The 18,242-nt window shown below is 37.3% G+C and overlaps 1 protein-coding gene across 2 annotated transcripts in view; it reads right to left on the bottom strand.

The window, feature by feature from the left end:
• Positions 1-18,242, bottom strand: part of Afg3l2 (AFG3 like matrix AAA peptidase subunit 2) — a 641,759-nt gene that overhangs the window by 135,146 nt on the left and 488,371 nt on the right. For both annotated transcript variants that reach the window (XM_090383564.1, XM_090383565.1), the window contains exon 12: positions 3,184-3,281. In XM_090383564.1, coding sequence (XP_090239690.1) covers positions 3,184-3,281 — 98 coding nt within the window. The remainder of the gene's footprint in view (positions 1-3,183; positions 3,282-18,242) is intronic.

Below are 18,242 nucleotides of genomic sequence, written 5' to 3'. Positions count from 1 at the left end.
ACTCATTTAGATTGTTAGCCACCTGAGCAGGATCCTCAACTGTTGAACCATCAACATCCAGTGGACCAATCTGATTCATCCCTTTCCTTCTTGAGTTTAAATAGGTAAAGAACTCTTTTCTGTTTTTCTTTGCGTCCTTTGCCAAGGATTTCTCATAATCTGCCTTTGCCTGCCTAATCTCCTTTGTGACTTGGTTACAGACCAACTTATATCTATCATAGGCTTCCATGTCACCCATTAATTTGTATATATCCCATGCATTTTTCTTCTCTGCCATATGTCTCATTAGTTCATCTGACAACCATTTAGGCCTGAACCTTGAACAATATTTCTTGGTTGGTATGTAAAGCCTGGTAGCTTCCTGGTAGCCTGGTTGAGTGGCAGAAGACAGAGTGGTAATTAATGGACACTGCTCATCGTGGACTAATGTTATTAGTGGAGTCCCCCAGGATTCAGTGTTGGGTCCATTGTTGTTTTCTATATTTATAATTAATATTGATGATGGTATATCAAGCTTAATGTCCAAGTTTGGAGACGATACAAAGGTTGGCAGGGTTGTTAAGGGCGCTACTGACGCTATGCTGCTGCAACAGGATCTGGAAAGGTTGAGCAGATGGGCTGAGAGGTGGCAAATGAAGTTTAACATTGACAAATGTAAAGTACTACCTATCAACTCTGTATCAACTCTGTGGTACTACACTGACAGTGGTAGAGAATGAGAAGGACCTGGGGGTAATTGTGCAGGCAGATATGAAGTTCTCTGAGCAGTGCAGACGGGCTGCAAGAGTAGCTCATGGTCTCTTATCAATGATATACAGGAATTTTTCTAGTAGGGGTAGGGAGATGATTATTCCCTTGTATAAGGCAATGGTGAGGCCGCACCTTGAGTACTGTATACAGGTTTGGAGGCCTCATTTCAAGAAGGATGTGGAGCTGCTGGAACGAGTACAGAGAAGGGCAACAAGATTAGTGAACGGAATGAAGGGTTGCTCTTACGAAGAAAGGCTTAAGTTTTGCAAATTGCAGTGTCTGGAGACTAGGCACCGGCGAGGTGATCTGATAGAGGTTTACAAAGCTTTGAGTGGTTTGAGCATGCTCAATGCTGACGGGACACTGCCTCTTGCTCAGAATAATCACCTGAGAGGGCATAAATTCAAACTCAAGAAAGACAGATGTAGGAATTTGCCTTTAGCCAGCGTGTAGTTGGTTAGTGGAACAGACTTCCATCCCTTGTTGTTGAAGTTGATAGCCTAAATAAATTTAAGGCTCAGCTGGACAGGTATTTCGAACGGGCGGAGGGGTGAAGTGGAAGGGGGTTTTTTTTTTTTTTTTTTTTGGCTGATGCTGCATAGGCTTGCTTTCTTGCATCATATGCCTCTACTAATGCTAATGGTCGGTTCAAGCCTGGGGGGGGGGGGGGGGTATTGAGAAACAGAAATAATAAAATTCAAGTAATAACTTGAATAGGTATAAACAGAAGTTTTGTAAGTCGCAAATACGCGACAAGAAGCGACATTACAAGTAATCATTGAGAAATAATGTACCTATCCTGCAACCACCACTGTCTTCATGGCCGCTGCTAAAAAAAAAAAAAAAAAAAAAAAAGAAATGTTTAATTTGTTTTAGTGCATCGCGTCGATTCTTTCGTTATTTATATCAGGGATGACAATTTTTTTTTATAGCATATATTTTTTTTTTGTTTAGAAATCACGAAAGTGATGGGTAAACACAAAAGAGTTGCACTTTCTATTAAACAAATACTTGAAATTATTCAAAAGTTTGAAAACGGTGCATCGGTTAAATCTCTAAGGAACCATTATGTTGGTGACCAAACCATACGTAATATTGTAAAAAATAAAGTGAAGCTATTAGATTAAAAATCGACATCATAAAAAATAAAGGAAAGCATTGTATTGAACATGCGCGTAGTGCGTGATAAGTTTTTTTGTTCTTTTATCTACCACCACACTTTTTACATGAGTTGCTGAACATTTTTCGATCAGTAAGTCTCCAACTTCGACAACTTCAGACTTAGGTAATTTTTTTTCACCCAATTTTTTTTTTTTTAGGATTGTGAAATTTAAAATAAAATAAAAAAATAAGGAATCAATAACGATGATCACAGCACGCACAAATTGCACAAGCAAGATACAGAGTAACAAGCAAAAAAATAGGAAAGAGAAGAAATTTTTAAAATTTATTTATGTCTTTTTATATGACTGAAGATTTCAGTGAAAGAGACACATTTTACTATAATAACATAAAACCCACAGAATTCCAGCTTTATCACAAATGCAATAAGATCGAGTTTACTACCCGTTTATAATTAGATGCACTAACAGATAAGTCCAATAACCTGGAAACAAATTGTTTTTATTGTTTTATGGTAGTGACCTCCAGAAATGTGTTTTAGTAAAATGTGAGCTAGTGTGGGGTGATAATAGTGAGTTTTCGCAGTGAAGTTCTTTACAGAAAATGTCATTTTGACCATTATCATGGCGCTGACTAAGAGAATAAGTGTGAGTGCTACAAGTAAATCAATCAACAAAAGGAAGTCGATCGATTTGGGTCAGAAAATTAAAATAATAAGGATGTATGAAGATGGTCAAACATTAACAAGTATCGAGCCGAATTCAGATTTATCAATAATAATTAGTAGAAATGTTATTAGTCATTACTGAGTTACGCAAACCTCACTTACGTAAGAAGTCCTGGAACATATCTCTTACGTATGTTGGGGACTTTGTATTTTTGGAATAACCAGGAAATCGATTATCCGGTATTTGTTTTTTACCATCTATCCTGGAAAATCGAGAGTCTACACTATATATTACTTCCTCTAAAATAAAATAATCTCAGTTTTGCTTTATTCAATAAAAATGTTTCTGGAAAGTTCATGCAAAATAGCTTCCAAAATCCAGTTGAAAGATACCTGAATATACTCTTATTCGCAAGTAAGTTCTCACATTGGGTGATGATACATTATTTATTTATTTATTTTTTTTTTTTTTAACTTTCCTGGACAATTGTGCAAAAAATAATTATAAAAAAAACAATTAGAGTTAGTGTTTTGTAATTTTATTTTGCACCATTACAGTGGTAATTCTACTTATGAATCACCCTGTATATACATATATTTTCTCCTAACTCAGATTAAAAACAAAACAAAGAAATGATACTAACCTGTAAAACCAGGTGTCAATGCTGCCATCCTTCGAGCTAGTTCTATCTTGTCTATTAGTGTTTTTAAATTTTGCAAGTGAACTTTAAATATCGAAGCCCTAATGATAAAAGAATATTTCATAAGAGTGGTAACAACAATTTTTAAAAATATTTTTGCAGGTTTTTTGTTTCAGATAAGAAAAAAACATTAAGATTTATCTATATCCATCATTTTCTTACATTTGATCATTATCCATATTTAAGTATTAAGTATCAAAAATAATAAGATAGAGGAAAATAAAATATATAGCCAGCAATACTTAATACAACAATCACACCAAGGATAACAGTGTATAAGTTTTCGAAAAGTTTTGTTTATTTTTCAGTTAGTGTCAAAGTACAATATAATTTCCATGTAGAAGAGTCTTGGTCTCTCGCTCTCTTATTTTTTTTTATTAAACTGGGCATTCATAATCAGACAAATTCATAAACAAAAGCAGTTTGTTGCAGTATTTAAAAAAACAGTTAAAAGATGGCGACAAATAGTAAACAAAAAAAAATTACTAGTATGTAAATGAGCTTGGAAGCGGATGTCAGGGCTAACCAAGCACTAGACAATCCTACTAGCTGACTGGTTAAGCTATCCCATGATTGCCCATCTTGTTGAAGCAGGAGTCAGAATGGTGTGTTGGAGCTGCCTTCTCAACCATTAGTATCTCCCCACTTATTCTGAACATATATTACAGGTCAGCACACAAGAAACATGCCAGATTCTTACTGGATTAGTTTCGAACCGAGCTATATTGTGGGTGTTGGATCCCAGCAAAGGTAATCTAGCTATCCAGATTACGGATTCAAATGAAGGTCACCTTGCCAAATATACGCCACTTTTAGCGAACAACAGACAAAACATGGATTTATCTTAATCAACTGCAGGGATTGAAATATCAATCCCTACAGAGTCTTGTGTGGGTCCACTGTATTAGACACTTTCTACCTGCAACCCGCAAAACAGAAACCAAAAGAAAAGACATTAAGAAATATCTTAAATTTTTTTACAAATCAATAATAATGCAAAATTATCCATAATTTTTCATAATAATTATGCATAATAATAATAATAATAATGCATCAACATCAATATGTATACAATGCACAACATTAAAAAATGCTGTGCACTCATAACAATTTTACACATTTCTGCTATACAGAAAGAGGACAATCATCAGCAGTTTCTGGATTCAACAGTATTCTTCTTTCTTCAATTAGAAAGTCACCTGCAGAAATAACTCTTTCATCAAGTACACTGCTGGCAAAAATGATACAGGCCACAGCTGAAAGATATGGAAAAAAAAATTTTTTTTCTTCTTCCCCATCACTTAAGTTCAGCGGTCAATAACATTCATTGTCAGAAATTGGTTTTGGAAGCCTCATTATTTCATTTAATTCTTGTTTTGTATGGCAACAAATAATTAATAAAAACTGGGACTGAATCTGACCCATAAACTGCAAAATTAGCCAAAAACTAACCTTCAACTCTATCCACAAGTAAGCAGCCCAGTGCAGGACTCAACCAGATGTTATTGTTAATAAGACATAAGGCCATCCTATACTTAGAAATCATTAAGCAGTTTAAAGATGAAATGAAAAGAGAGAAATCAACTATGGAGAAGGGAAAATTGAAAATTATTTTGCAACAATGCACCTGTATTTAGTGTGTTGAAGATTTCTAAATATATTTTAAAACTTAGTAACTACATTGTTAATGTTAACAAGTATCTTCTATCTGCTCAACCTTCAACTCTTTGCACTGTTGCTACAATCATGCCAGCACCAATCACAAACATTGCAAAGAACAAATATTAAATTGGCATACACTTTAATGGCTTTTAAGGTTATTCCAATAGTTTTGAAGTTACCATTTTCTCTGTCAGTTACTTTATAGGTTGTGTTCATTATTATTTGAGCCTGAAGTTCATCCCTCCCCCCCTATTAACCCCGGGGGCTCACATCTGGTGAGTATGGGCTTGGCAAACCCAGGGTCCTGAGCTGGATATCATCATTCTTCTCTTTCTTGGTGATTCCTTTCTACTTCTCTCTCTCTCTCTCTCTCTCTCTCTCTCTCTCAGGGGGTAACTTGGGATTTTTTTTTTTTTTTTTTTTGGCTGGTGCAGCATAAGCCTTAGGCTTCCTTGTACCATATGGCCAATAATAATAATAATAATAATAATAATAATAATCCTAACTCATTTCCCAAAGGGGTAAAAGATTAAGTTAGTTTAAAAAAAAAAAAAAAAACCATAAGTTAGATTACACTTCCTCTCTTGGATTATTTAAAATTAATTATATAATGTGCAGAGTTTATCATCTCTCACCATATTTCAGGTGTACCACTTCTATAGCAAGACTATCCTGTTTCTATCTAATCACCTCAGAGGCTCACATCTGGTGAGTATGGGCTTGGCACACCCAGGGTCCTGTGAGCTGGATATCAATTATTCTTCTCTTTCTTGGTGATTCCCTTCTCTCTCTCTCGGTAATTTTTTTGCTGGTGCAGCATAAACCTCAGGCTTCCTTGCACCATGTGGCTAAATAGTAGTAGTAATAAAGTCACACACCAGTTGTGATAACTTCTATAAACGGCACCATTTCCTCTCACCTGCCTAAGTTTTTGTTTTTCAGAATTCCTCTGATGGACTTTCATTTTTTGTTTAATAGATAACAGAGCAGCAATGGCTCAATATGTTCTATGTTATAAGTAAATTAGTACAGAAATGGAAGAATTACCTCTATGATGTCCTGCAGAGCACTTCAGTGTTGATACTATCCGCAGTTGAATAACTATACAAATCGATTACATGTATTCCATTCCTTCGTAGACAAGATCAGTGATCCAATGTACCATGGAATCGGGGACCTGCGGACCCCAAAATACATCGAACCACCACCCTAATCTCTTGCTCAAAGATTGGGGTGGTCGTTCGATGTATTTTTGAGTCCGTGGGTCCCTGATTCAGTGGTGCACTGGATTAGTGATCTTGCCTATGAGAGAGTGAAATATATGTAATCAATTTGTATAGTTATTTAACTATGGAGAGTATCAGCACTGAAGTGTTCTGTAAGACATCATAGAGATAATTCTTCCATTTCTAAACTAATTTCATTTGTATATATTCACCCCTCCCCCTGCTCTCTAATGCTGTGGTTTATACCGCAGATCTTACTGCCTGACACTGCTATTGGAAAAAAAAAAAATCCGAGAAAATCATTAACTCTTTTGCAAATCTTGCACTACAGCAAGAGAGGAAAAACGCAGGGGTTCTCAGAAATCCCAAGGACATTTACCCTTCCACCGAGTTAAGCAAAAAAGGATGTTTGCTGAACAAAGAAATTCCTGCTTGCTTCGTTTTATTCTGGTGATGGTATCCTGTCCTACCTCATTTCCTAGAGTGGCGGGATTTGCTAATCTTCTTCAAGGTCACTAACCACTACACCCATAGCTTAAGTCATGCAACTTGTTTATCACCTCCAACACAAAAGAATTGGTTTCCCGAAAATGAGTCAGATAGCAGCAGTGCATTCAAAAGATGCGAGGTTGTTTTAGCCTCTGCAGTTAGTATCGACCATCTTTCGCTGTGCACAGGTTGCCATAGCAAGCAAAAAAAAAAAAAACGATCTGCAGTTTGAGATCCACCTGTGCGAGATGCATTTTTTTATGACTGTTCAGTATGTATCGGTGATATTTTTACATTTTTGCAAGCTTTACAAATGTAGCTATCGTAAATTAAAACTGATTTCAGGGGTTATGGCAAACGTTAATAAAAGAAAGTCGTACACCATTAAGGAAAAGATGACTGTAACTGAACGAGTAAAAAGCGATGTCTCAAAATCACAAATAAAACGGGAGCTGGGTATGTGGAAGGGAAAAATACGAGGACGGACTGCAGAAGAAAGACAACATTCCTTCTTGAATAAGTTGGACAAAACCCCAGGACTGGAAAGGAAGAAATCAAGACTCTTTTAGGATTTCCACTGTCAGATCCAATTCTGAAGATGAAAGCAGAGAAATTTTTTCAAGACAAAGATTGTAGGTCAATTCTCTGCCAGTGATGGATGGCTATGGTGTTGGTAGAAATGTCATGGCACTGGGGAAATAAAAATTAGAAGTGAAGCAAAATCATCAGATGCTGATAGTGCAAAACAATTTATTAGTGATTTAATTTGTGTGTGAAGGTTTCTGTGATGAGTCCACACTGTTACAATGAAATCTTTGGATTTAAAATCAGCTCTGAACAAAGCAGGATTGAAGTTAAATAAGGATTGTGTCACTGTGTTGTTATGCATGAATAAAACAGGAACCCATAAACTGCCTCTCGTGGTAATCGGGAAAAGTAAGAATCGATAATGTTTTAAATCCATCATCCGAAAACATCTTCCCGTAATAAGACTGCAAATTTATTTTTGACCCAGTTCCACGAAACATTTGTACCATCAGTGCAACGGAATTTGAGAAAACTATGCATTGAACCAAAAGTATTACTGTTTTTAGAAACTGTCCAGCCCACTCATCCAAAGATGGAAAGATTCAGGACATGTATTTACCAAAAAATACCACTGCATTAATGCAGCCCCTTGATCTAGGAATCATTCATAATTTTAAGGTAAATTACAGACACGAGCTGCTTTTACCTTTGCTACCCTCCAATCGTGGAGTTCCTGAAGTTCTAAAGATGTTAAATTTAAAGGAAGTAGCACACAAAATTGGTGGAGAGAAAGTGGTTTTCTCAGAATAGCTGATTGAGAGAATCAAACTGTGACTGATAATGAGAAAAACAATGGACAAATTGCTATACATTGGGATATACAGGCAGTTACAGATATCCTGGAGGAACAGGAACTCACAGAGAATATGATCGATCAGTGGGTTGATGTTGACCTGTTTCTCACTTTTTTTAATTATCGCCCCCCCAAAGGGCTTTTTTAGACATTTTTTTCCTAATCGCCCTCCCCCATGAAATTTTAAACAAGAAAATACTTTATACTTACTCATTTCATTCAATGGGTTCCTGAGCCTAATGCTTCTTAGCTGTTTAGTAAGTTTAATTCTAATGTCTCCTCTTGAACATAAATCAATTCTGTTTCTTTCCTTTGTTAATATTTTATTTACTGAACTAAAATCACTTTCAAGCTAGACATTGGAAAACAAAGAAGTACTTTTGCCATTTCCGACCACATTGTTGGATAAAGAAGTTTAGTTTTTTTGATTCCCACAAGTCAGCCATTTCACCCTTTTCAAATCTATATTTGCATTATTCTTTACATTATAATTCAAAGAGCTGTTCTTGAATTTCTTCAACCGCAGACCCGGCAATTGAATCTAATATCCAAGGCTTCACGTAAAAAGAAAATAAATTTGAAAATATATTTTTCATTTCACCTTTTAAAGAACACAGATCAGAATAATTCTTAAGATCATTCTCGGTGCTAGTTCACTGATTTCAGCTGACTCTTGCATACCATGAAATTGTTTTCTCATTTCATTGCTTTCAAATATTTCCAGTTTTTTTGTGATGGCTTTTAATATGCATTTGCAGTCTATCACTAATTAATTTCCTTTGAAGTTGAAGTGATACTTCATTAAGTTTTTAAAAAACAAAGCCATATAGTATATGTTGTTTTTGTGTTTGTTGATCTCCTTGGGCTAAATCTGTCTCCTTTGCTTTATAAAAAACTAATTATCGTATCAAAAAAGGTTTATAACTCTTGTTAGACAGTTTCTTTTACAAAGCCACCTGACTTCTGTATGTAAAAGAAGCCTCACATTATCAACTTTTCTTCATTATCAACACAAATTTTTCTGAAAAGGTGATGATATTTATTATGTGACTTTACTGAAAGACTTAAAGAATTGTACTAATATTTTTTACAACCAGATGATGTCAAGAACTGTTGCACATGGAAGACTACTGTACAAATTGGAGCAGTACGGCATTAAGGGCAAGTTGCTACAATGGATAAAAGGATGGTTGAGTGAGAGAAGACAGAGTGGTAATCAATAGACACTGCTCTTCATGGACGAACGTTATTAGTGGAATCCCCAAGGGTTATGTGTTGGGCCCAGTGTTGTTTTCTGTATTTATCAATGATATTGATGAAGGTATATTAGGGTAAATGTCTAAGTTTGCAGATGATATGAAGGTTGGCAAGGTTGTTAATGATAGTATATTACTGCAACAGGATCTAAAAAAGTTGAGCAGATGGGCTGAGAGGTAGCTGTTGTTATTTTTTTTTTTTAGGAGCATTAGCAACTAAGGCCATATTGCTACGGGGATATGCGGTGGTCATTCCCTGACCTTTCCGCATCCTCCATATTTGGTGGCTCACGGGTTGGAACCCCAGTCTACTCAAGAAGCGTGTGCTACCACTGCTGCTCCTGCTCACCTGGCTATGGAGGCGCCTGTGAGAGGTAGCAACAGAAGTTTAACGTTGACAAATGTAAAGTACTGTATATGGGTAGCAGTAACCCCAGAGTAGCATACCAACTGTGTGGTACTACACTCAGGGTAGTAGAGAATGAAAAGGAACTGGGGTAATTGTGAAGTCAGATATGAAGCTTTCTGAGCAGTGCAGACAGGCTGCAAGAGTAGCTCATGGTTTTCTGTCAATCATATACAGAAATTTTGCTAGCAAGGATAAGGAGGTGATTATCCCCTGGCAATGGTCAGGCCACACCTTAAGTACTTCATACAGGTCTGGAGGCCTCATTTTAGGAAGGTTGAAGAGCTGCTGGAATGAGTACAGTAAAGGGCAACAAGATTGGGAATAGAACAAAGGGTTGCTCTTATGAAGAAAAGCATAAGTTTTGCAAAGTACAGTGTCTGGAGACTAGGCACCTGCAAGGTGATCTGATTGAGGTGTATAAGAGTTTTTTTTTTTTTTTGTTACTTGTTGGCGCATCGGCTTTGTGGCCATAATTCACCTCCCAAGGTTTTTGCATTTTACTCTGATCCAAGCCAGAAGTGGAACTCGAACCTGCGACCTTTAGGTTGCCAGGCAGGCAGTTTACCCACCTGGCTAGTTCAGTTGGCTATAAGGCTTTGAATGGCTTGAACATGCTCAATGCTGATGGGATTCTTTCCTTTGCCCAGATTAATCGCTTGAGGGGACAAATTCAAATCGATTAAAGACAGTTGTAGACAAGATGTATGTAAATTTGCCTTTAGCCAGTGGGTAGTTGACTGCTGGAACGAACTTCCATTTGTCATTGTAAAAGTTGACATCTTAAATAAATTCAAAGAAGAATTAGACAAACATTTGGAGGAATGGATGGGTGAAACGGGAAGGTTTTTTTTTTTTTTTTTTTAATGGGTGATGCTATATAAGCTTGCTTTCTTGCATCATATGCCTCTACTAATGTCAATGGTAATAACATTAATCAATAATTAACGTTTTTTATATTCTTTCAGCCTTTTACATCTTTTTTTCTCACACTTCCACTTTCCTTACTCATCTTCACATAGCAAACTGGAATCTTGCAGAATGAAAATTTCAATTTATTACTTCAACTAAATTTGTTTTACTTTACACCCACACATCACACGTGTGTGTGTGTGTAAAGTAAAACAAATAAAAAAAGTAAAAACTGAAGAAAACGGCAGTTTATGAGTGGTTTAATCAGTATAAAAATATACAGGAAACACTGGACAACAAAACCTTGAAATGAATGCCCTTTGAAGTCACAAAACAGAAAATGGCATGAAAGCGAAGGAACTAATGCGAAATATGCGAATAGCAGTTGTTGAGCTTGTTTATGAAGTTAGACTGTTGGTAGGCTCAGTACACACAACCCTGATGCAAGATTTAGTGATGCATTGAGTTTGCTAGCTGTTGGACGATCAAATGGACTGCAAGAAAGCCATTGCAGGTGATTTTTTTGCAAAATCTACACAGGATCAAAATTCCTAAGTGGCCACTGAGGTTGAGATTTGGCTGTTTGCCTATGACTCCAAGATCAAGGTGGAATCATCTGAATATCACACAAAAATGTCCGAATGGCCCAAGAAGTCTTATTCAACAAAATCCAATGTCAAAGCCACGTTGATTAATTTCTGACCTTAAAATTGGAGGATGGGTTGATTTTGCACCATAACAATGTACTGCCACATAGCAACAGCAGATCAGCAGTTCTTGGCTGGGAAAAAAAAAAAATTACAGCCATGCAGCATCATCCCTACTCCCACTGACCTTCAACTGTCGGACTTCTGGCCATTTTCTGAACTAAAAATGGAGGTTTCAGGGTCATCATTTTACTATAGTGGATAATATCAACAAAAACACCAAAGGGGCTCTAAAAAAAAAAAACAAAAAAAAAAAAAAAACATGATTTTAAGGCTTGGGCAGACCAAAGGAGCAAGCATGCACATGCAGAAGGAAGGTACTTTGAAGTTAATTAAGCTAGTAAGCTTAATAACTCAGTAAACTTTTATAGTAAAATTCCAGGAAATTTTTGAATGTACCTCATATATTAACAGAGAATCTTTTTTTCTTTGAAATTTAAAATAAAATTATAAGATGTTATATTGCCACCTGAGAAACTGTATTCATATTTGCTGTATTTAGTTCATCTACATAACTTTGCTATAAAGTTGTTTTGCTGGTCAGGAAGATGTCTGCTCATTGCTGTAGTGAATTCAATCATCTCAACCATTTCTGAAACTACATTCTTCCTCTGCCCACTGGAATGACTTATTTCTTGAAGAGCTAAGGTATCAATTTCCATATTTCTCTTTTTTTATTTTCTCAGGTATATTTCTGCCATTTTTTCTTCACATATGTCACAACCTATTCCCACTATTAGGTTATTATGCTTCTAAATTCAAAGTCTGTGGGAGGTTTAATCCAGAAAAGGAGATATTGTTTTTCTGGATTAAACTTGGAATTTTTCTCTTCCCATCCATCATATAATTTATTTACAATAAATTTATGTCTGAAAGAAGACCTACCATCACACTTACATTTTGTAGTTTTCCTGCTTTTCCAAATCACTTCATAATGAGCTTTTAAGGTTGATCAATATTGCAAAATTTTAATATATTAAAACTAGTACATTACAGTTTTCTAAATTGCAATTTTCCTAACCTGCTCCTGAAAGCAATTTAGGGTGAATGGATCTTGTATTCTGGATTAGAGGCTAAAAGCTATCTGCCACTCTCTTGAACATGGCTTGTACATTTTCAATTATTAAATATTGTTCCATCTGCAGTTGATGACAAGCAGTGGTTGTAGTGGATGCCCTTCTCACAGTAAGTGTTAGTGCCTTGTTCTCAATTAGGCTAGAATGATGAATGTCTAGAATGTCTGACAATGACAAGAAGTTATGTCATATGTTGGCATAATGAATTTCTATAGCTGCAGTTTTGAGTTGATTTTGCCATAGTGACTGTCAACAATAAAACTTTCTTTTCTCTGGTCCACTACTACACTTTGGTGGCCGAGCGTCCTAGGAAGAGTGCGTCAATCAAAGCTCCCAGTAAAGCTATATAACTCAATCAAAAGCTACCTTTCCAACAGGTCAATTACTGTTAATGCTCCATATATGAAAATCACCAGACAGGTCTACAGAGGATGCCCACAGGGCTCGGTTCTGGGCCCATTCTTGTGGAATCTTGTCCTTGATGAATTCCTTGGCATGGACCTGGGAGAGGTCACCTCTCAGGCCTATGCAGATGATCTTCATAGAGCCCATTCTTGTGGAATCCTGTCCTTGAATTCCTTGGCATGGACCTGGGAGAGGTCACCTCTCAGGCCTATGCAGATGACCTTATTATCACTGTTACTGGAGATTTTGGCGAATAATGCACTACAGAACTGGGCTAAACACCATAACCTCACCATCTCTGCCACCAAAACAGATTCTATTCTTCTCAAAGGAAGTCTCAATGTAGCCAGACAGCCACAGATAAAAAGAGACAACAGGACCATAAAATTCTCCACTGAGCTTAAGTATCTAGGAGTTATCCTTGACAGCAAACTAAATTTCCAGCCACATCTTAAATACCTAAGAAGAAAGATACGCAATTACACTGCCCTTGTCACCAGGCTCTCCAGACGGGACTGGGGACTCAACAGGCACACTCTGTCCTTATTCTATAAAGTGGTATTTACCCCGATTATAATGTACGCAGCAGGCATCTGGTACCGGAAAGCAATTACTGTTAGTGGTAGAAGAATCCTCGACTCTCTGCAAAGAAACATCCTGCTTGCTACTACCCATGCCTGCTGCACTGTCAGTACCCATGCTCTGCAAATCCTGGCAGGTGCCATGCCACTGGACCTGGAATTGGTCCGCTGTGGACTACTCTTCCACCTCTCCAAAGCAAATTCCAAGACCATCCTCGACTTCACAACAGACCCAGTAAACGGCAGAACAGCAGAAAAGAAGTGTCTCCTCACGCATCTGCAGCAGGCATGGCAAGCAAGATGGACTACTTGCAACAAAGGTGAAATCACTAGAAAGTTCTTCCCTTACATTAACAGGGTGTTTCCCAGGCTTCCCCCCCCCCTGGCCTTTATGCTCATACCTGTTAACTGGCCATGGATCATTAAAAGGCAAACTGACGGCCCGGGGAATCATCGATAATCCTACTTGCACCTGTGGTGGGATTGAGAGTTGGTCGCACCTTATGTACGACTGCCCCCCCTGTATGAGGATCTCCGCTGCACCTTCATCACTTCCTTGACCTACATACCCAAAGACCAAGAAACACACCTGCTTGATAGTAGGGAGGAATATACAGCTTTTACACGTTCCGCACAAGAGCTCTTCAGCCAAAGGAAATCCTTATCTACAGTTCCTGTACCTGCACCACAATGGTCCCAAGGAAGACAACAGACGGTTTGAGACCATAATGAGCTTTCATCCAGACTATAGACAGTCATGAACTTGACCATCACACCATCAACAGACAACTATCCGACGATTGGAGTTTGAAAGCTACCACTGGATTGGACACTTTTTTTTTTTTTTTAGGAGCATTAGCAACTAAGGCCATATTGCTCCGGGAATATGCGGTAGCCATTCCCTGACCTTCCCGCATCCTTCGTATTTGGTGGTGATAGGCTCGAACTCCGGTCTAATCAAGAAGCGTGTGCTACGCACTGCTGCTCCTTCCCACCTGGCTACAGAGGCGCCGGATTGGACACCACTCAATGTCAATGACAGAGGCGCCAAATGGCGATCCTATCTGTATTCCCTTATACAGTCACTTTCGACCCCATTCCTTCCCCTTTGCCTGATGGATGAGTATCCACAGATTGGTTGGGGATGCCTTCGACTATATCCCCTTACTCTTACTTTCATTCCCCCTTTTCTTCTGTACACCCTGTACTACCTCACTATCTAATTGCTTTTTTTAATTAATTTATTTTTTTAAATTTTTTGTTTTGATTTATTTATTTTTTTATTATTATTATTATTTTTTTTTAAAACTTGGTCTCTGCTCAGGCGACCCTGACGGAGACTAGCCAGAGAATTATGGGCAGCCTGGCTGCCTCCTAGTGGTGTGTGTGTGGGCAACGTGGGGTTCCACCAGGGTCCCTGTGGCCAAATGCCAGGACACACAACAGAATTCAACACGATACTACACATCCAACAACACAACACTTTTCTGGCATCTACAGTAGTACTGTATTTCTTCACAGTTTACATATGGCGCAAAATGTGGGAAACCACAGGCGGCACCTGATCCTAACACTATGCACACTACTTGCGTAAAGTAGTAGTGGAAAATGATGAATGACAGCAATTTCATAAAACATCATAAAAAAAAAAAATTCCTACATCACATGTCAATCCACTCTCCAATAGTTTGTCTACTTCTTCACTGAATTTATTCAAACTACTCACTTTCACAAACACAGATGGAAGTTTGTTTCAAAAACAATCAACTCTACGTGAAAGCAAACTTCTCCACATCTACACTGCAAGCATCCTTTGTCAAACTGAATTTATGCCTCACCATGTCCAAGCAAGAACAGGAAGGATATTAGCACTGAGCTTGCTCAATCCACTCAAAGCCTTAAACACTTCAATCAGATCACCTTGCAGATGCTTCATCGCCAGATACTGCAATAAGTAGAACTGAAGCCTTTCTCGAAAAGATCACCTTTTTTTGTTCCCTTCATCAATCTCAATGTCCTTCTCTATACATGTTCCAGCAGATCTACATCCTTCCTAATTTGAGAAAATATATCCTAAAATCATTTTGGATTAACACACGATCATTCATAAAAGTTACTGGGGAAAATTTATCATTGTGGGCCCCAACTGTAGGAAGAAGGAATTTATTTCACAGAGAGAGAGGATGTTCTGCAACCGATGCAAGGAGTGCACTGATCTCAAATTCTCTTCGATGAAGAAAGAGGCACTTACCCCTCGAAACAACTACAACTGGAATCTCATCAGAGACTCAATTATCTCCTGACCTGCCAAGTAACACACCCCTGATTCGGGTCCCAGAAAAAAAACTGTCAAGTGGTGATTGCCGAAGGTGATCTAGTTTTAATGGGAGACTATGCTCAAAGGACAGGTAACATTTTTGTAATAAAGAGAGGTGGTCCAGAACCAGAGTGTGTCTGCCAGGAGCAACCACTGATGATGTTCCCTACAGACTGTCAGATTGTAAGGGAGGTAAAGAGAGAATTATTATTCATGTGAGGACTAATGATATCAAACATACATAACTTGACCATCTGTTGGATAAATATGGAACTGTGCTGAAAAATCCTGCGAGTTAGGTAAGAACATTTATGTGTCTGCAATTCTGCTCAAACATGATAGGAGGGATTATATGTTAAAAACCTTGTGGATATCTGCAAAACTCTTGGGGGAAATTTTATCAGCATGACCCACATTTGCAGGTAGAAGGAATCTATTTAATACAGATGATATTCATTTGAACAAAGGTAGTGCAAGAATTTTTGCCAGTATCACTGAGGATACCCTTTGGGTTCAGGGTTCTCTCTGTGAAATAGATTCCTTCTGACTGTTAGGAGGGAGAAAAGTTATTTAGATCTGCATTTATATGATGATATGGGTCAAAGTAATGCTTGCACTTGCCTCATGAATTCTTGTTTGTTGCCATAACAGCCAATGTTGATAAGAAGTTCTGAGGGTACCAATGTTTCAAATGAGGGAGGAAGGTAAAGCTTTAGATACAAACCTAATTAACTTAAGGGGGCATGTCAGAGTAGTAAACTATAGAAGATTACTTAGTCTCAACTGTGTCAACATTAATATCAGGAGAGCTGTCAATAAAATGGCTGAATTTGAACTCCTAATTAGGACAATTAATGCTGATTTAACAAGATTAACAGAACCGCAGTGCCACACGGAAATTGGTGATGAGGAGTTCCACTAAGGTATGCAAAATGTGTTTAAGTAAGATAGAAGGGGTGGAGGGGTTATGCTTCTTATCAAAAGCAGCTTGGGCACAAAAAGAGCTTTTGCTGAGTCTGAAATTATGCTTGCCAGCAGAGAATCAGTGTGGTGTGAATTAATTAGAAGCTAAGGAACTATGAAACAGAGTAATATACAGTCAGAAGAGTTTGAAGAATATGACTAGTCTTCATATGCAAGCAAGAATGTTTTATTATGAGTGACTTCAATCTGTCCCAGATTGATTGGAATAAGTGGGACAGGAACTCACCAAGAGGAAAATTTTTGAAAATAAAATAGATGATTATGCTTTGTACCAGCATGTTAGAGGAAGTCCAGGGGTGAGAATTTTCTTGACCTCATCATTACTAACAAATCAGATGATATCACAGGGCTTAAATTATAGGAACCACTGTCAGAAAGTGATCATGAATTGCCAGTTCGAAGATGAAGAAAGATGTTGCAGTAGTTAAAGGTAAAGGTACGGGTTTTAACTTCAGAAGGGTGGGACTTTGACAATCTGAGGCACTATATGACATCAGGGAACTTGGCAGATTGCTGAGAGATGGCAAATACATTTGAATTATGGTATATAGGGATTCCCTGGTATCCAAGTCCCCACAGTTATGAGGATTTGAAAACTGAAGAATTAAAACTTTTTCCTTTGAGAAATTGACTAAGTACTTATTTTCATTTTTTTTTTTTTTTTTTTTGTGAGAACGATCTTCCTCATGATCGTGCAACAAATGCTAAGAAGTTAAAGACATAACTAAATGCTACAACATAATTTTATCTGAAAAAAAACCAAAAAAAAACCCCACGAACAACTCTGGATTCATTCTTTATTCTTACAACTGAAAAACAGTGTAACTTCAATAAACTTTATTTAACCTTACATTGGGTAGCATATTATAATAAACAATGTCTAATAAAATAATCTTCTCATTTTTCAGTTCCTTCATCCATTTTTTACTATGTAAAAAATTTGTAAAATAGTAAGAAGAGTTTACCTCAATATAGTACGTAGAACACTTCCATAATGTTCGGCAGCCATATTTGATCTCCGATGCGTGGACCTTTACGTGCATGTGCGAAGACAAATAATCACCATTTAAGATTCGGGTTCAACCTTATTTGGTAATTTGCATTCCTGTGATCACAACATACGGTCGAAAAGCATTGTCAGTTTCAGGAAGGAAAATCGTTTTGAATATTTTCGTTAGATTCTTTTTAATTATTAATTGCGTTAAATTGATTTGAATTGTGTTTAATTATTTATTTTTTACTCTAATGTAAGTTTTCGATTTTTTCGTTTTAATTTCTGGAGAGTATCATACGGAAGTATTCTACGTACTATATTGAGGTAAACTCCTCTTATTATTTTAAAAATATTAATATCAATGTAGAACGTATTGAGTATTATAGCACTGTTTCATACTAACTATGTAAAAAAAAAAAATGTAAAAGTACAAGGCAGTCCCCGGTATCCAAGTATTCATTATCTGAGTCCAGTTACTTCTTGTTGTTATTTGGTTTTTAGGAGCATTAGCAACTAAGGACATATTGCTCCGGGGATATGCAGTGGTCATTCCCTGGTCTAATCAAGAAGCGTGTGCTACGCACAGCTGCTCCTGCCTACCTGGCT

Source organism: Mastigoproctus giganteus, chromosome 10, assembly GCF_048544385.1.
Source record: "Mastigoproctus giganteus isolate SK-2022 chromosome 10, ASM4854438v1, whole genome shotgun sequence".
NCBI classification, from domain to species: domain Eukaryota; kingdom Metazoa; phylum Arthropoda; class Arachnida; order Uropygi; family Thelyphonidae; genus Mastigoproctus; species Mastigoproctus giganteus.
This window is presented reverse-complemented; position numbering and strand designations above follow the sequence as displayed.